General features: G+C 37.4%; 1 protein-coding gene across 5 annotated transcripts in view; it reads left to right on the top strand.

The window, feature by feature from the left end:
* Positions 1-20,813, top strand: part of LOC106880924 (synaptic vesicular amine transporter) — a 106,350-nt gene that overhangs the window by 54,872 nt on the left and 30,665 nt on the right. For all 5 annotated transcript variants that reach the window (XM_089347594.1, XM_089347590.1, XM_089347593.1 and 2 more), the window contains exons 6-11: positions 5,407-5,499; positions 10,232-10,321; positions 14,157-14,197; positions 15,351-15,414; positions 16,920-17,015; positions 18,856-18,934. In XM_089347594.1, the coding sequence (XP_089203720.1) occupies positions 5,407-5,499; positions 10,232-10,321; positions 14,157-14,197; positions 15,351-15,414; positions 16,920-17,015; positions 18,856-18,934 (463 nt within the window). The remainder of the gene's footprint in view (positions 1-5,406; positions 5,500-10,231; positions 10,322-14,156; positions 14,198-15,350; positions 15,415-16,919; positions 17,016-18,855; positions 18,935-20,813) is intronic.

Below are 20,813 nucleotides of genomic sequence, written 5' to 3'. Positions count from 1 at the left end.
CATCATCATCATCATCATCATCATCATCATCATCATCATCATTGTCTTCATCATTATCTTCATCTGACAACAATTTGCACTTGCGTCAGGCAACGATGATCAATGCGGTAAGTGTTTCGACCCATCATCAATGTCCCAATTTCATAAGTATTGCTGTCTCTACATCAGAGTTTTAACTATGACTTTATAAGGACGCCCACAATCTACACACCCACAGACAGATACCCAGACAATGACGTGGCTGGTGGATAACATCGGGCGCCCCAAAAAGCGCCCAACAAGCTACGTTAACCTTCCTGTTGCCCTGTTGTTCACCTGGTTATATCGGTCTGGATATTTCTTTTCATTGGCTGCTTGCATCTTGATGCTTTACCTAACCTGGGACATCCGTATGTTGCAACGATCGGGGAAGTTGGTCATGGGTTTTATAAAGGTTCAAATTTCACACTCATGAAAAAGGACTGTTATTAGCTTCTACAATGAAGATTCTGGTGTTTGAGCTGTCTAGAGAGGTGGGGGTGCGGGAGTTGGAAGGTATCCTCCACAATGTATGGCATTGTGCTTTTGTGAGAACATAATTTTATAGGGATTGAGGTAAGATCGTTAAAGCATCACACACAGTGCCTTGTCATTTTACGTTCTAAGTTCAAATTTCGACATTCATCTTTTCGGGATCTATAAAATAATGTACTAATCGAGTACTGAGAACGCTACAATCGACTAACCACCTCCCCTCAGAGACTGCTAGCTTTGTGTTTAATGTATAAACAATTATTTTATAGGGATTAAGTGGGGGGTTTTTCCTTTAATTTAAATATATGAATTATAGCATATTAATTAAAATATACGAGGGATTGCTGAAAAGTTTCTGGCTTTGAGTAAAGGAAAATACAGGAGGAACAGTTAATTATGATTTTATTCAACATATTCCGTTTCAGATTCACACACGTATTGCAGCAGTCCTTCAGTTTCTCGAAGCCCTAAGGCGGCGAGCTGGCAGAAACGTTAGCATGCAGGGCGAAATGCTTAGCGGTATTTCGTCTGCCGCTACGTTCTGAGTTCAAATTCCGCCGAGATCGACTTTACCTTTCATCTTTTCGTTGTCGATTAAATAAGTACCAGTTACGCACTGGCGTCGTTTGTCTGTGAGTAGCCCCTTGTGGGTAGTAAAGAAATAAGAAACTTTAGCACGCCGGGCGAAATGCTTAGTGGTATTTCGTGTCTTTACGTTCTGAGTTCAAATTCCGCCGAGGTCGACATTGCTTTCATCCTTTTGGGGTCGATAATTTAAGTACCAGTTTGCATACTGGAGTCGATCTAATCAACACCCACCCCCTTGCCGGAGCCTCGTGGAGCTATAGGTGTTTTCGCTCAATAAACACTCACAACACCCGGTCTGGGAATCGAAACCGCGATCCTCCGACCGCTGCCCTAACCACTGGGCCATTGCGCCTCCACAAGTTTAAAGTGATTAATAGAAATAGAATAGCCAATGGCTACGTATTCAAATATAAAGTCAATTTTAAGAGAAAAAAGAGTGGGAGAAGAGAAAGAAAAGGGAAATCGAAGGGAAATAGAGTCGGGGTGAGTTTGTGTGTGTCTGTGTTTGTGTGTGTCTGTGTGTGTGTGTGTGTGTGTGTGTGAGTGCGTCTGTGCTTATGTGATGAGAGTGTAGGTGTGAATGTGTACGTGTTTGAGAGTGTATTATTTGTGCATTTTGCTTCATCGCGTTCGAATCTATTTGCTTGTGCTCACGCGCGTGTGTATGCATGAGTGAGTGTTTCTGTACGTATCTATGAGGATATATGTGAGTGTTTTCGTCCTTCAGTTTCATGCCAGAAAAACAAAAAAAACGGAAAATAAAATATAACGATGTTTCTGTTGATTGCTGTCTGGTGGGCACGCGCAAGATTATGTATATATGTGTGTTTCTTGTGCATGAGTGTGTGTGTGTGTGTGTGTGTGTGTGTGTACTTGTGCGTGTTTGTGTGGTAGAGAAATAATTCATTACATGCTAAATGGAGAGAGTGAGAGACAGACAGACAGACAGACAGTTATGGGTGAATGGTAAGAGAAAAAAAGGTATAGAGAGATGGAAGAAGTCTAGGCAGAGGAGGAGGAGGAGAGTGGGGAGTAAGTGAGAAGCGAATGACAGTGTAACTGATTGCAAAATGTGGCTATTTTATTGAATGTCTCTATGTATGTGTGAGGAGCGAGTAGAAAGTATAAAGGACAGACAGACAGACGCGCGGAAGGATTCTTTATGTATCATGAAAAACAGTTAGATGGTGGGCCGAAGAGAAATTAGTGTTTGCTGCTTCTTTTTCTCAGCAAGACAGTAATAATGATAAAAGTGTTAAGAGTAATGGTGGCGCACTTGGAAGACATAGTTTTACGTGTGACAGGCTTTCTTGCAGTAAATCTTCACAATTGCTCTATCATTTGGTATGGGAGTTTCTATAGAATTTCTCTGACTGCTCCTTGAGAGTTGATATCATATCATCACCAGCGACTTCACTGCCCCGAACCTTTTATAGAGGGTGCCACTACGTGGTTGCTCGACTTGAGCAGCCAGTCTCCCACAGAGTCCTTCTTTACCGCCTTAAAAGACAGGAACGATTTGATAATTAAGTCCTATATATCCCTAGAATGAACATGGCTGGAACGTGTTTGAATGGGCCTGGTTCGAGGCTAAACAACAGCATCACCATCATTATGCGTATCACTATTACGATGGTCATGATACTGATTAATGATGCGGACTAAGTACCTTGCAATATTTTTCCGGCTCTTTACGTCTTGAGTTCAAATCTTACCGTGGTTAACTTTACTTTTCATCATTCCGTGGTCGGGAGAAAAAAAAATGTATCAGTAAAATACCGGGATCAGTTTTGTCAATCCCTTTTCCGAATTTCTAACTTTGTACCTAATTTAAAAACATATGCAAAGCCTACAGGGACTGGATTAGAGAGCTAGTCAAGCAATGGTTGACGAGGATAATCGTCAACCGGTAGTGATTCGCCCTGAAGAGAAGGTTTAGGTCTAAATCGATAGCGTTTAATAAAATCATTGAGTAGTTGGGGAGCTTGCTAGCATTGTAGAAGAGATTAGTAAAGGCATTGCGAGTGATGGAGTGGCGGTAAGAATAGCCATCGAACATGTCTTCAACGTGAAACACGAAGGTTGCTATTCAGAGCCAAAGCCCATGTACTACTAAAACAAGAGGGAACGAAAGCTGATGGATTTGGGTGGCGGAGATGCGACGTGTAAACAAAGTCATAATTCGCTTTATGATGGACTGAGACAGGCATATAACGCTAGGTTCCAAGCAGATGTCTGTAGTTTTCAAGCAGCTCTTTGTTCAACTGTTCGAAGCGTAAAAAAGATTCGTAGATGATAGTGGACTTTAGTGCCTGCCTCGACGATCTGCCACGGTTCTTGATGGAAGACGCGAGCTACTGCGAATAACCGATAACAACAATTTAGATTCGGAAGGTGCTAAGTGGCCTTTCCAGGAACAAATTGTCTAGTTTGGATGGTCTGCGCTATGAGTCTGGATATATGTCAAACTTGTTTGGCAACCTTTTAGCCAACACTTATTGCAACTTATTGCAGAACGAGAGAGTTCCAAGTTCTGTGAGACGGGACATGGCAGTGCTGCTTACAAAGGTAACAAGGGAGATCCGTCAGATTATTTCTGACTCATAACTTTTCGAAATTCAAAGTTTAAGATGTTGGCAAAAGTGTTAACAAAAAAAGACTGGCGTTTGTAGCAGGTAGTTTGGTCGGCGAAGCACGAACTTCTGCGATCCTCAATAAATCCATCAGCGACAAATTAAGGGATACATCACAGATAAGGTGGGAAACAAGCCTGGCATCGCTAGGACCCTGATCAATATGCATAATCAATTGAAAGCTTTCGATAGAATCCACTATGACTATTTGGCAGCAGTCCTGAAAGTAGCTGTTTTCCGAACTTTGCTGTAATAAACACCGCAACTGCTCCGTGATTTGAATAAATGGCTACCTTTCTGAAACATCTCATATTTGCACTCGTTTTGTCAGAAGTGTCATCTCTTCTGTGCTGCTCTATTTTCCCCTCTCTCAAACACACACTCATACATAGACACACACATAAACACCCCCCCCCCCTAGCTGGGACGGACTCCACAGGCTCTGGTCCACATCTCAAAGTGAAGATGAGGAGGAAACTTACGGACCGAAAAAAAATAATAAATCACAGGATTAAACACCCGGCCTCACACTGGCACATACACTGGAGGACGTAGAGAGCGCTTTTGCGGCAGGCTCAGTCACATCGACAATAGCACCAATTTCATGCCAACAAAGATTTGATGACTATTATAGCTCGAAATAAAGAGACTGAGAGCGGGGTGCCGTATATGACACTAGCACCCTTAAAGTGCCAAAAGAGCTATTGTTAGTGCGCATACCGCTAACAATATATAAAAACATTAGGAAAGTTTTTCTCTCAATGTAGGTGCCCCTAATGTAAAATGAACCACAGATTTTTAAAGGGGTTCCCCGAGGAACCACAACCAGAGCCGGAGGCCGGGCTCTCCAGCCACCAACAATACCAGGAGGGTAACTCCGCCCTTTTCCATTCTCTCAACTCTTTCCGGCCACTATAGCGATTATTAGCGTAAGTTGCATAAATGTTCGTGGCCTGGAATCGTTCTAGAAGCTGTTTCAGCCATCGCAAAAATCGACGAACAGAGAAGAAGCACTGCAAAACAAAGACGCACCACGTGTTAGTACGACCTCACTGGACGACGCCGATCGGAAGACTGATGCCTGAAGGTTGCATAAAGTGGTTTCTAGCAGTGGAAACCCAAACTTCAACGGGCTTGTCGCACAAAGTACGTTTCCAATTGCATTTGGGTACCCCTCGTATGTCATAATATCGCGAGCTTTATTTCACGTTGCTCTGCTCAGCTGCAAGAAGTAAGAATCAGATGCCACCCTGTGTCGCTAACACTCACATTCGAGATGTGCCACAGGGTTGAAAATGAGGTGTTCAAGAGAATATATATGTCTACTTGCGGATAAGTGGGCACCTACCTGCGAGTAGTGGGTGAGTAGGAATGTGTGTATTTGTGCGTGTGCCTGTGTGCTTAAAGAAGAAACTGCTACCAGAACTTTACTAATGTCTGCAAATATTTATATCTTTATCAAAATATGCTACGAGTTTCAATCGCTTAAAATAATATAATTTAATCATTTTGGAATAAAAGGGAAAATATATTGAAACAGATGAACTTGTATAAATCTCTCAGGATATCAGTTCGAAATTTCACATGTTATTGTTACAAGAAATCGTATGGTACTGCTGTTTCGAAATCCGCGAACTAATTAGAATATCTGTTTTTGCTTTTTGGATTGCAGGAATGGGTATGATTGCTGATAAATACTCGGAGGATAAAGAACGTAGCAAAGCTATGGGTATTGCAATGGGAGGTTCAGCAGCCGGTGTCCTAGGTACGTATGAACACTTACTCATATCGCAACCCTATTTCAAGTCTCAGACAGAGCCTCTCTTTCTTTGAATGTGGAATTGCTACGTATCATTAATGTTCATAGAACTTTATTCTACCATGTAACTTTTAAGAGTTATGGGTCAACCAAAACAGAAGAGAACCTTGCGATATTAACTTAATCATATCTTATGCTCTTGGCAGCCGACAAACTGCTTATTCTTATTTGTTTCGGCGCTTTATCTTCTTAGTTCGAATGAAGCTGGAGTCAGATTTGCCTTCTAACCTTTCGAAGACGAAAAAAAAATAAAGTACCAGTTAAATACTGCCGTCGATGTAATCGACTAACTACTACCTTAAAAATTGCTGGTTTTCTGCCAGAATTTGATACAATTAAAAAGCAGCGAACTGTCAGAAACGTTAGTGCGTCGGAAAAAATGCTTAGTAACACTTGTTTTTGCTTTTCACGATCTGAGTTCAAATCCAGCCGTGGCCAACTCTGCCTTTCGTCCTTTCAGGGTCGATAAAATAAGTTCCAGTTAAGTAGTGGGGTTATGTAATCGAGTAGTACCTCCACATAAATTTCAATCTTTGTGCCTATAGTAGAAAGGATTATTTAGAACTTCAGAAAAAATGCATTACGTTCTGTGTTCAAATTCCATCGAGGTTAATTTTGCCTTTATCCTTCAGGGTCAATAAAATATAGTATCAGTCAAGTACTAAGGTCATTGTTAGCGACCAACACCTTCCCCCACAATTGCAGGTCTTGTACCAATAATAGCAAGGATTATCATTATTATTATTATTTTATTGTCTTTGCATAGCTTCTAGCACTGCAGATGTACTACGGTGTCAGCTGTTCACTATCACTGAACTAAGCTAACACCGCTTATTCGGAGTATTCGAGCGGTTCCAAGCAGTGCTGTTTTCTGCAATTGCTCCACCCTTATTGCAGCCCCTATTTGTTCCATGTACTTCTCAAGAGTTTTACTCACTATTCCTAGGGCTCCGACAATTATTATTATTATTATTATTATTATTATTATTATTATAATTATTATTATTATTATTATTACTATTATTATTAAAATTATATAACTGTTCAATATTTGGTAGATTGAGGCAAATTTCTACTCCATCACCTGCTACACCTCTGTGTTGTTGTGGAGTATGCAGCATTGTGTGTTCTTTTCTGTTGCTGGGCGTGTACAAACTCTTCCCAGTACTGTATTGTATTGGCTTTTTTGTTCTCTCTCTTGAGATGTGGTGCTGTCTTTTGTTGTGTTGATGCTTGTATTGTGTGTTGAGTGTATAATGCTTTGGTTTTTCGGCTTGCTGGTGGAAGTTTTTTTCATTGGGTAAATGTTGTGTAGGGTGTGTCTTGTATTTGTGGGTTGTTTTGTTTAGGTTGTATTATTGCATTGATAGTGTCTTGTGTAGGATGTGGGCTGTTCCTAGCAGGGTTATTTTTTTGGACAGTGTGTAGTGTTGAGAATTCTACGTTTTTGTTCATATTATTATTATTATTATTATTATTATTATTATTATTATTATTATTATCAATATTGCTGCTGTTCCTCTTGTTGTTAGTGCAATAGTCCTATTATTACTGAATGCTTTCAACACAACCAAGCATGGCTCTATGTGCCTTAGTTATGTGGTATACCTAGTAGTTCATTTTCAGTGTATTGTATGTATTTGTAAGTCACTGCCTTTTCGGTGTATTTCCGACCTCGAGTCGAACAGATTCTCGTTTTCTGACAGTATGTCCGTTTTCTGTCTGCACTTGTTGAATAAAATATTTCTCTATATAAAGAATACCTAATCCGACCGGTGATTTAGTAGTAACCATCATGTATTTTTTCTTTTATAGTCAGTATTAGTTCGTCTTCTATATTTTTAACACAATTTTTAACACAATAAGACAATATTTGAGGAATATTTGGCTGTAGTCTCCTGCAAGTCAAAAGCTTGCTTATTAGACGTTTTTAGATGTTAATGAGTGAATATTCACCAATCAGTCGAAGGGCCTTCTCTCAAATGTGGTCTAGAATGCTACTTTGATATTATTCCAAGTAATTATATATCCACCACAGCCAAAATACAAATACACTTAACATGGGAGCTTGAAATGGTGGGATATATTTTTTCAGCTATTTTTCCAATACTAATGTTGCAAAATCCTAGATTTCCCCCATAAACCCTAAAACCAATATTGTGTCAATGATTTAGCTTCAATAGTGAACGTAAAAGGCCTGTTGATTTACTTCTCAAGTGGAACTTATTCGTTTCGTCATGGGAGATTTACTGATAGATGCAGTTTAAATGAGAAACGAATTAAAATATTAGATCTGCTCTCTCTCTCTCTCTCTCTCTCTCTCTCTCTCTCTCTCTGTCTCTCTCTCTGTCTCTCTCTCTCTCTCTCTCTCTCTCTCAGCGTTGTTCCTCCGTCTATTTCTTTCTTAATTTGACATCTTAATTCTCTTATTAGTATTTCTCCCTCATTCCCAAGCTTTCAAGTCTCTCGCTTTCTCTTACTCCTGTGCGCGTTTGTGCATGTGTGAGTGTATACTTATTTCCTCTCCCCCTCTCTCTCTCTCTCTCCCTCTCTCCCTCTTTCTCCCTCTCTCTCTCTCTCACACACTTAGATAAAAATATGTACATTGATAGATAAATGGAGAGAGAGACAAAGAAGCAGACAGACAGACAGACAAATAGATAGATAGATAGATAGATAGATATATAGAGAGACAGACAGACAGAATACAGACAGACAGACAGACAGACAGACAGATAGATAGATAGATAGATAGATAGATAGATAGATAGATAGATAGATAGATAGATAGATAGATAGATCAATTCCTCCCTCTGAATACAGTCCTTTCAGCTGTATTAAAGCAATCAGCACAGAAGTGATGGAGAGGGAAAGTGACAGGCAAAGAAATTATGGAAATGGTGAGTGAGTAATATAGAATAGAAAGAGAGAAATCAGAAATAGAGATGAAGAGAATATTTCTTTATAATAGTATGGTAAATATTTTTCCTATCACCTATGATTTTGAACAGCTATGGTGCCACCTTCCCGATATTCGAATACATAACATTAGTTATATATTTATATATCTCCACTCTATTGAGGGCTGGCAGATCTTATTTACACGTTATAATTGGTCATTGTTATAAAAGGTCATTGTTATCGACCAACCCCTTCCCCCACAATTGCAGGTCTTGTACCAATAATAGCAAGGATTATTATTATTATTATTATTTTATTGTCTTTGCACAGCTTCTAGCGCTGGAGATGTACTACGGTGTCAGCTATTCACTATCAGTGAACTAAGGTAACATCTCTTATTTTTCGAGCACCATCCGGAGTATTCGAGCGGTTCCAAGAAGTGCTGTTATAATTGGGTAGAATCGAGGAGTCGCTTTACTGATAGGTTAGTATAAGTATAAGGGGGATACCCTGCCCTCATTCCCATACCCAAACAAAGTTAGAAAGAGAAACGTAATCTGGTTTAATTCCTCATTCAAGCTAGATTTTTAGACTAATCTAGCTAGAAACTGCTTGTCGCTAAATAAATAGCATTTTCCAAGAGTTCATAAGTATCATAGACTTTTAACTGTCCATAACATCAAGGTTTACTGTTCATGCTTAGATAATATCGCTTCCTACATCGCACGCTACAACGAAAACGAACATTTACGAACACAGTTTAAACCCTACATCTCAACCTGTAACTGTTGAAATTCCATCGACTGCCTACTAGAATGGTCCTGACTCTCAGAGTCCGTGGTACACAGAGCCACATTCACACCATTTAATAGCGTCACAAGATGTTATCCAGACATAGTAACCTATGATTTCAAGGGAAGATTTACACTGCACATGCAATTTCTGATGTTAGGATGTTAGGAACAAGAAAAAATCAATATCATTGACCCTCTTCTTCTGTTGGAAACGCTTTTTTTCCAGCTTCACATGATGTATCGTTGTCATGTTCCATACTTACTAATCTGGAGTTTATGATTGTCAATTCAAACTGCATATTCTGCAATAGGGTAGGTAGAACATCCACCTACCCTATTATTACCACCTATGATACGCACTGTAACTGAACTTCAAAGCATTAATTTCTGACAGCATGGAGAAACCCCATTGCATTAGCTGACCCACGCACAACTGCAGTGTATATAATCCCTAGTGGCCCATAGTGAGATTATTTCCTCTCATACGTACAAATACCATGTCCAACGATTACCTCGAAACTATTGTTTTGCAACGTGTTAATTATCATTGCTAAGCTGTCAAATCCTACAATCCGCTGACTACCTGATTCCAGTATAATGTCTACTCAACTGCAAGGAGCATATAAAGGAATGAATTGCCGGACATAGTGTACACGTGACCTGAACTGAACAATGGAGGTCCAAATATTCCCACAGTGAAACCATTTAAAAATTTCTCTTCTCTTTACCCTGACTCCGTACATCTGAGGATGTAGTCGCGTTCTGCGCTCACTAAAAGTTGAAGCATGAGGAACTTAATGCGTCACTAAATAGGAGTGTCTATTTACGTTTGTATTTATATGCATATGTGTTTTCATGTTAATTTGCTATATATAATATATAAATGTCAAGCATATGAGTTAAAAGTTATGATCTTTTGTAAAGTTACATTATTTTTAATTCACTTAAAACTTTCAACGTTGTTTTGTGTTGGTATCTTGCAGCGGGCTACCCTCTTGGAGGCTGTATGTATATATATATCGGCAAGTTCGCGCCCTTCCTGTTGATTCTAGTTCTGACAGCAATTGATTCCGGTAAGTACGAGTGTTATCGTGTGTGTGTGTGTGTGTGTGTGTGTGTGTGTGTGTGTGTGTGTGTGTGTGTGTGTGCACGCGCGAGTGACATTGTGCGTATGTGTATGGTTGTATGCACGTATGTATGTAATTATATTTGTATATACATCCTTTTATATGCGAAAATATTAATATCAGGTGTAAAATAATTTTTGTTGAGATTAAATCTTTACACTGAAATAAACAAAGATCGAATGGGAAAGAAAAAGAGCATGAGACGTGTATCTCAATGGTAGGTGGCTGTAGTAAGTCGAGTCCTCATCGGCTTCCATGTGACCAATGCTACGTTCTCCGAAGTCAGACAGTGAAGGATATGTAGATATACGGATGCAGGCAGAGCTGTATGGCTAAGAAGGTTTTGCCTAAGAAACACCAGGGTTCCAGTTTTGAGCCTGATATTCAGAAACTTGACTAAGTTTGTTCTACCAACATTATTTTCGAAAGTTCTCCAGAGAACTCCGAAATTAATATCAATTGTAAATTACAGCGGTGAGTGAGATTGGTCTTTGGTACACAGGTTTTAGAACGACTTTCGAGAGATATACCGATATTGCGAGAAATTCTCAGAAACAAGGCAATTTGAAATTATGTCTTCACCGTGAAGAAAATACTGGTAAGTGTGTACTGTCGTTTTGTTTGTGATCCAAGAAGTATTCATGTTTAATTGAAATTATAAACGTAATGAACAGATGAGTGGAAAAAAGATTTTTTTAAAAAAACATGGAGACAAGGGAGAGAACTCTCAAATGTCAATAATTTGAGTGGAATACTGATTCAAATTTCTGGTGAATATGGTGGCAACTCAGGTCTTTTTCGTACACGTAAGCTATGTGAGCGTGCGTGCGTGTGCGTGTGTGCTTGTGTGCGTGTGTGTGTCTGTGTGTGTGTGTGTGTGTGTGTGTGTGTGTGTGTGTGTTGTACGGAGTGGTGGTGGTAGTGGTGGTGTGTGTGTGTGTGTGTACGTATCTGTGCATAGATAAATAGATACATGCATACACATATATACAGAAGTTGGACAAAATAATGGAAACACCTTAAAATTTCAAACAAATTTATTTTAATATGAGGTAGGGCCGCCTTTGGCAGTAATTACAGCTTGAATTCTACGAGGTATGCAGTCGTACAAAGTTTCAATTGTTTCCAAAGGAATTCTTACCCATTCTTCAACTAAAACAGTCTCTAGTTCTTGTAGTGATGATGGTAGAAGGATATCGACTCCCTACTTGTTTTTCTAAAATGCACCATGAATGTTCTATAATTTTGAGATCTGGGGACTGTGGTGGCCAGACAAGATGATCAACGTCAGTAGAATGTTCCTCGTGCCATTCAGTAACAACTTTAGCTGTGTGAATTGATGCATCATCATCCTGAAAGATTGCATTTCCCTCTGGAAACAGTTCCGCAACCATAGGATGAATTTGATCAGATTAAATGCTTAAATAGTCTTCTTGACTATTAATTCTACCATGAAGGGAAAGCATTGGGCCGGCAGATTTCCAAGATATAGTTCCCCAGAACATCACAGATCCTCCTCCATGTTTAACAGTTGGAAGAAGGCAGTCTGGGTCAAATGCTTCTTTTGGCTGTTTCCACACGTATACTCGGCCGGTGGTTGGAAATAGGGTAAAGGATGACTCGTCCGAGAAAATAACATTCTTCCACTGCTCTAGGGACCAGTTCTGTAGGTTTTTACTTCACTCTAAACGCTTTGCAACTTTTGTTTTTGAAAGTAGTGGTTTTCTGATTGCAGCCCTCCTATGAAAATCCGGCTTTGTGCAACTTCCGACGAACGGTTTTTGTGGAAACTGGGTTCTCGAGGTGGTCATTAAGCTCTGCAGTAATTTTGGGAGTTGTACTTTTGTGATCCTTTCTAACAATTCGCCTAACAGTCCAATGGTCCATATCTGAAAGTTTTGGTTTTCTTCCGGAGTTTTGTTTCGATGAGGAGGTTTTTCCCTCTTACTCAAAGGCTGTGATTACTTTCGAGACAATACTTCTTGATACACCAAACATTTCGGCTGTTTTCTTTACGCTAGTTCCTACCATACGAGCACCAACAATTTCACCTCTTTGAAAGTCCGATAGATCTGTGATTTTAATGAATTTTAATTACCTTTTTTCTGATTATATCTGCAAAGGAACAGCAATTTTAGCAAAACATATTAAGCAACACTAATAATAAATCAAAACACATAAAAATAAACAAGCTTTTGACGGTTTTATAAATATTTCAATATTATGATGCTATGAGGCTAGATGTTTCCATTATTTTGTCCAACCCCTGTATATGCACAAACAGACACACACATATACATATATGTTAGTGTGTGCTTATGCGTGTGCATGTATATATATATATATATATATATATATATATACACGCATATATATGTGTGTGTGTGTGTGTGTGTGTGTGTGTACCCCCCCCCTCACATGCATATACATACGTGTACTTCTGCACACTTATATACATCTACATGTATACATACATATGCATATACTCGGTGGGGTTTTCACAAAAATATTCTGAAATAATTGCACAGCGTGGAGCTCTGTTTTAGAAGCACTGCTTCTGAATGAACGAAAGCTAAAATCCGTTGCTAAAAGATTATATCTGTTGAATAAACCTACTTGCAGTATAATCATAATTTTATTTGATCTTTGATTCATGAACTTTCCCATAGACATACATACACCTGTGTGTGTGTGCGTGCGTGCGTGAGGTGTGTTTTCTTCTTTGGGCTTTTCCGCTTTCCTTTCCGACGAAGAGCTATGCTCGAAACGTCAAAAACTCTCTCTTGTTATAATGAGCGCTAAACTAATACAATTCGTGTGCACGTCCTGTTCTTGCTTGTTATTATTTTTAATGTTCGTTTATTTGATTTGGCTATATGTGTGTGTGTAGTTAGGATTACAATCCAAGCTGTGTCCTCATGAAGCACATATGCAAATTTCTGCACTCCAAATTTGTATGTAGTTGTTATAATTGTGTGAAGTATGCATAAAAGTTGAAAAATACTGGAAAATATTTTTTGCTGAGTAATTACATATCAAAACAGGAAACTGGAAATTTTTTTAGTCTTATATATTCACCATTACACGTGTTTCTTTGCTAATAGGAGTTACAAAATTGGACATTTAGGAGAAACATGGAAGATATCCCCTATTAGAAATTCTTCAGGGAGAGAATCGAAAAATTTCTAAAAGGAGATATCTTACATGTTTTTACTGCAGGTTCAATTTTGTAACTCCTATTAGCAAATGAAACACGAATAATGATGAATGAATTATTCCATAAATGTTTTCCATTGTCCTGTTTTGATTTGTTTATGTGTTGGAGCGCACGTACACACACATACGCACACGCGTACACACACACACATACACACAACCCTTGTTAATTTAGATAATTGCACTTACTGTACCGACTAGTTACATTTCCTTTTCGAATTCAAATGAGTATAAATAAATTGTGTTAATGGAGGTTTGCGTGTGCGCAATGATTTGGTGATTTGGTGGTAAATTGCGCTTGTCTGTCAAACAGTTGGTGAATATACTGTAGAATATTAGTGTGTGAAGAAACTGAAGCTAATTCGCAAAGGGAAATGTTATTAAAAATAGTACTAGAAGAGAATCACACCTGACTCCACATGATTACGGATCACAAGGTTAGAATTACTTCTGTATATAAACACAATGGTGAGTCAAGACCAGTTGATACTATCTCCATTCTATTACTGGAAATATGTTGATATCAATTTTCATTAAAGTTTTGGTTCTACTTTCTTTTTGACAGTTCTGTTGGTATTGTTCCTCCGTTCCAACACTGCTGAACAAGTAAGTAAAGGATTTTCCTCACATTTCATGAGTATCTGGGTGGACAAACTTTTAAATGCTTGTGTCACTAGTAAATGTTATTAAGGATACAAGTTAAAACTATTCTCTCTCGCACAAATCAACAGAGCAGAGATCATCACACATCAATCTATACCAAGTGAATGCATATATGTATGTATGTATGTATGTATATGTGTGTATGTGTGTGTGTGTTTGTGCGTGTGTGTGTCATTATTCGGTTTTATTGCAAGATTCTTTGCCAATAGAGAAAGAGACAGTTTTTAACCTAGGTCCAAAGCTTCTTCGCTGGAATTTCAACAACATCAACAGGGTATTTTTGGATGTATGCATTTATATGTAAAGTATTTGAAGCCAGTGCATGTGCAAATTTGTATGTTTTGTTTTATGAGTGTATTCTTATGCATATACACTCATGTGAAAACATACGCATATATACTTAAATGATAAACTTCTGAAAAGTTTTACAAATTTTTACAGTTCCAGTGATGGCTCGGATCTGTAGTCTTCCAATCAGCCTTCTTCTTTCTGGTTTTGAGAAGCCTAATTTCTCAAGATTGGTACTTAGGCAGTGCCCCAATAATTACAAGCATAAACCTGAACTTGTAATCCGGATAGAGCAACTGCAGATTTCTCAATAGTTCAGTGTGACCTTGAAGTTTTCTGTACATTATTGTGGCAAAATCTTTCAACTGATCAATAGCTATATAAATGCATACAGAGAAATCAGCTTTGATTACAACAAAACCTTTGGTGTCAAATGGAAGAACAGTCTGTATTAAAATTCCTTCTTTCTTTTTTCTTTTTATTTTTCTTTGTCTTTCTCATTTCTTTCACTTCGTTTTGATTTTCTCTTTTTTCTTTCTTTTTTATTTATATTTTTCCTTTCATTGTTTGTATATTTCTCCTTTTCGTTTGTTACTTAATTCGTTTTCTTCTTTTTCCTTCCTATCTTTTTCTATTCATTTCTTTCTAATTTCGTTCTTCATTTTTTTTTTCAACATTCATAATTCTTTTTCTTTCCTTCTTGTTTTCTCCCCTTTTCAATGTTGTTTCTTCTTTTATTTTTTCTTTATCTTTGTATTCTCTTTCTATTTATTCATTTATTTATTTGTTTCCCCTGTTGTCATTACAGTTATCCGAATCTGGTAAAAGTATCTGGAAATTGGTGCAAGACCCTTATATTCTATTAGTCTCTGGTAAGTACAATCACAAAATGTCTCTGACAGGTGAGCGGTGATACACACGTACATTTGTTTATGTGTGTGTGTGTGGTGAGGGGGTAACACAATTTTCCAATATATCGTCTTAAACCTTAACCTTTTAACATTCAACCAACCGTATCCAGTCCAGATAGTTTGCCTCTTTTATACTCAAAATGGCCAGATTTCACATCTCACACCAATACTACAATGTTATGCTAAAAATAAATAATAACATCATAGAACTCTAGAAGCCGCGTGATAATACATGAGTAATTCAAAACAATATGAATAAACATTACGTTTCACAGAATAGTCTGAATGCTAAAGAGTTAAAGTATACGCTTGTAATCAAGATATGTAAGTGAATACACTTGGTCAAATGTAAACAATCAGCTATCTGTTTTTTTTTTTCTTGTTTTTTTTCGACCTTGTAACAGAAAAGGTGGGATTAGCTTCAAATGGTTTCGTTCACGAGGAAATATCAACTCTGATAAAACTATGTTAAGCCAATCTATTTTTTTTTCTTCTTCTTCTTTCTCTTTTGTCAACGGAGAGATAGTCCAATAAACTTTCACTGTTTTTAAAGGTATAACTTAATGTACGGTTTAAAGTATTGGATACATACTATTCAGAGTAGCAATAATTAAAATATTGACTGCATAGCAACGCAAGTATTATTTATGCAAATCGGACTAACGGTATTTAGTGGTTATAGAAGTTTTAAAACACACATATCTACGAGAAAAAATGAAAGTGGATGTGTATTCTCTGAAGAGATCCTCACTGGAATAAAAACTAGTTTAGACCAATCACCATTTTTCTGTTCACTGAGAAATAAAATGAGACATACAACAATAATTCATCGTAAATTTGGATTTAAATTTTCTTTATTTACCTATTTATTTATTCATGCATTTATTTATAAATTGCGAGTTTACACTCGGGAATTTTACTGTGCAATGATTATAATTTATGCATGATGTAAAAACGCTTTATATTATTGAGATGAGTAATTTTCGTGTGTGTATGTGGGTGTGTATGGGTGAGTGTGTAAAAGTAGAAATGTTTTAAAAGTTTTAAAAGTCAGCCAAATGTAATTTGAAGAAAATTTGATTGATATTTTTAGTAGTGAAACGTACTCTTGGACTAGACCAAATTAATTCTTTCAATCGAGAGCTTTGATAAATTACAAAGCAATAGTACTAAATGAAGGGCTCGGCACATTCTCCATTCATCTTACATGTTACAAATACTGGTTTTACTTAAATAATAAAGAGTAGTGGACTGGCAGAACTGGTGCAGCCATTGCGGTATTAAGTTACAACTTTTTACATCCTGAGTTCAAATCCTATCGAGGTCAACTTCACCTTTCATTCTTTCGCTAACGACAAAATAAAATACTACTCAAGTACATATATTGATATAGTCGAAAGTATATCAGTTTTAAAATTAATAATGAGATGATTTATTCTACTCTGATGTTATTCTTTGTATTCCAGGAGCCATAATGCTGACAACTATTGCGTTGTCAAGTCTTGAACCAACAGTACCAATTTGGATAATGCAAACTATGAACGCGGAAAAGTGGCAAATAGGTGAGTCGAAAAAAATATATATACATTAATACGCAGACACACACAAACACACACACACACCCACACACATACATGAAATATATATACATGTGTTTGTGTAGGTGGATGTGTGTGTTATGCAAATATACTTTTACTGAGTTCAGTCTTTGGACTGCAGCCATGCCGGTGCACCAAGATATTTTTAGTTTTATTGATCCAGAAGTTAGTCCGATTTTATGATGGTGATAAATAACGGCGAAAAAGCCGAAAATAGGCTTCATTTGTAGTAAAATTACCATTGCTAAAGCATTATTATTATTATTATTAGTAGTAGTAGTAGTAGTAGTAGTAGTAGTAGTAGTAGTAGTAGTAGTTCAAATTCCGTTGGGGTCGACTTTGCCTTTTATCCTTTGGGGATCTATAAATTAAGTACTAGTGAAACACTGGGGTCGGCGTAATAGTCTAGTCCCCTCCCCCAAAATTTCAGGCCTTGTGCCTTTAGTAGAATGGATTATAATCAGTAGTAGTTGTAGTAGTAGTAGTAGTAGTAGTAGTAGTAGTAGTAAGGTGAGCTGGCAGAATCGTTGGCATGCCGGGCAAAATGCTCAGCAGCATTTCGTCCGTCCTTACATTCCAAGTTCAAATTCAAATTCATCCTTTTGGGGGGGGGGGGGTCTATGAAATAAGTACCAGTCACGCACTGGGGTCGATGAAATTGACTATCTCCCTCCACCAAAGTTGCAGGCCTTGTGCCTATAGTAAAAAGAATTACTTTCATTAGTTATTGTCACTCGGGTCTTGTGAACTCCTGGAGTCTTGCATGCGTAGTATATATATTAGAAGGTTTGGAGGAATTATATATTAGAGAAAATAATAAGGTACTCAGATATCTGGATATATATATATATATATATATATATATATATATATATATATATATACACACACAAGGCAGGCTCGTTTTGGGTAATCACTAATTCCGAAGTTCTGCTAGCTGTGAAACATATGTAGCTTGAATTTTATCTATTCCATTCCCTAACCGTAAACTATAAAATAACTTTTTTCCATTTATCGGACTTCGGTATGGGAAAAATTTACAACTTTCTACGTCAATGAACCACTATTGTTCCTGAAAGTTGTTTTTCATACCTTCTGCGGACTACTCGAAGCTGACTAACTTCCTACACCTTGATCATTGAATCTTACCTTTATATATATATATATATATATATATATATATATATATATATATATATATATATATATACACATACGTACACACGCACACACACGCAAATTGTTATATCGTTATATTTCGTGATGGTTATTTTTTTTTTCTGTTGGCCAAATAAGCTCACGCATTCTATACTCGTTCTTCACTTCAGTGAAGAACGAGTGTACAGTACGAGTGTTTATTTCTCAAAACAAATATATCCATCCCGAAATATAACATTATCTGTTTCAACACACTATTTCACCTCAGGAATCTCGGAAAACAAATACATAAGTGTGTGTGTGTGTGTGTGTGTGTGTGTGTGTGTGTGTGTGTGTGTGTGTGTGTGTGTGTGTGTGTGTGTGTGTGTGTGTGTGTGTGTGTGTGTGTGTGTGTGTACATACATGTATATATAATTGAAGAAATTGGAGTCAACAAGGCTGGACAGTTATTTTTTAATCACTACTATTGTTTCCACCCAATGTGGTTCTCCAAAAATACAGGTATTTGATTATGCAACCGTTTGTTTGCATAACGAGATCCAGTTGTGTTTCCTCAGGTGATATTTAAGTGTTGTCTCCGTTAGTTTAAAATCTTCGACTTCATACATATAATATATATGATCGATGTTTTTATTTCTAATTTCAGGCTTAGCATTTGTACCTGATAGTGTTGGCTATTTAATCGGGACCAATGGATTCGGTGTGATAGCCAGAAGTCTGGGAAGGTAAATCAAATAATGCGTCACTTTTATTACCCTCCCTCCCCTCTTTCTCCCCCCCCCCCCACACACACGAACCATTTCCTGCTGTTTGGTGTTTTTTACTTCGTTACATTCCTTGTTATTAGACTAACTTAAACATTATCGCGATAAAATGTCTCGACTTTTAGCCTCGTAGTATATAGGTCGAAGCATTTCAACACGATAATGTTTAACAAACAGATAAACAATTACAGAATTTGGATTGTGGCTGAAAAAAATTTCCAGTGAATGTGACCCTTAGATGTCACAAAACAAAAAAAATTTCATTCATAATTATGCAATTTTAAAAAAGACTGTCACCAAGTTTGGATGTGAAAACGAAAAGAACGAGTTCACAATAAGAGCACATTTCACCGGTATGTATGTATGTATGTATGTATGTATGTACGCACGCACACATACCCATATATATATATATATATATGTGGAGGCGCAATGGCCCAGCAGTTAGGGTAGCGGATTCGCGGTCATAGGATCGCGGTTTCGATTCCCAGACCGGGTGTTGTGAGTGTTTATTGAGCGAAAACACCTAAAGTACAATTTCTTATGTATTTTGTACTTCTATATGTAAACCAGGTTGGCAAAATAACATGGTTTGTCATAAACACCTGTACTTTGGGTTTTTTTCTTTTTTTGTCACTTTAGCTATGAATTAAATTAATGAGTTCAACGGGATACACTGTCTGCAAGTAGTTGGGTTCAGCATATTATCCTCCATTTTCTAATTGATATACAAATTTGGGGTAAAACCTCCACTTTTCCCGCTCCCATTGACTGCACTTGGTATAACACTAGTGTAGCAATAATTGGGTACCCTCCCAACAGTATACTGGATAGATACTATCCCTTAGTGGGTTGAACCCTCAACCCCTAACTCTCTCGCATTATATATATATATATATATATATATATATCATAAATACATGTGTCCACACACTCGCACAAACACCGATGTATGTGTCCGGGTTTCTATAAGTGTGTATCAATGACTGTTGTTTTGAGTATCTATGCGTTGGTGTTTATTCATATTAAACAATAGTAATCTATGTGATGGAATATCTCATCCTATTTTCAGTTTACAAGTATCACTTAAAAATGTATTGGTTTTTAATTTTCCTTTCATATTGATTTCACTTTTATTCTACAATAGTGAAGTAGGCAGCACGTCAAATAAACTAGTGTTGGTGGTACCCACGTTATTTTTCTTTTGTTATATTGTGTAAAATGAAGTTGCAATTGTTTAGTAATTTTAAATGACAAACTAGAAATGGACATGAGAAATGACAATTAAAATATATCTCTTTGAAAACTGAAAGGTTTCGATAGAGACGACGAAACAACTTGAAATAAACGAAGCAACTGAACGAACAATTAAAAAATTTAAAATCAAAGCCAGTGTAATTTCAGGATCTTCAGTAAGTTCAACACGTACACTATACATACATAAGAACATTGTGGAAACGATGGGAAATGCGCAATTATTTTAGACAGAAGCTGGAGCACAAGTAGAAATACTTATGGACAGCTTTGCTGGACGTCAAAATACAGTAAGAATTTCTAATGAATACACATGGCTACATTAAACATATATGAAACAAGGCGTAGTAACGAAATACAGATGACTGGGTTTTTTGTGTCTTTAAATGAAAACGGTGGGTCAATAAGATAAACATTGCAAAGGCCTTCCGAACTTTGTGGAGACGGCCCTCAAATGTTTTAGTCAACCTCGCAACTGTTTCAGTCTGGTACTCTTATATCGATCTATGTCAAACCACTTGTTTCTGCTCATAGTGTAAGACAATGAAACAACAGCAGTTCTTATACTGACGTATAAGACACAGGC

This window comes from Octopus bimaculoides, chromosome 2 (genome assembly GCF_046866305.1).
Source record: "Octopus bimaculoides isolate indiv1 chromosome 2, ASM4686630v1, whole genome shotgun sequence".
Lineage (NCBI taxonomy): Eukaryota > Metazoa > Mollusca > Cephalopoda > Octopoda > Octopodidae > Octopus > Octopus bimaculoides.
Note: the sequence above shows the minus strand (reverse complement) of the source record. Positions and strands in the feature narration are given on the sequence as shown.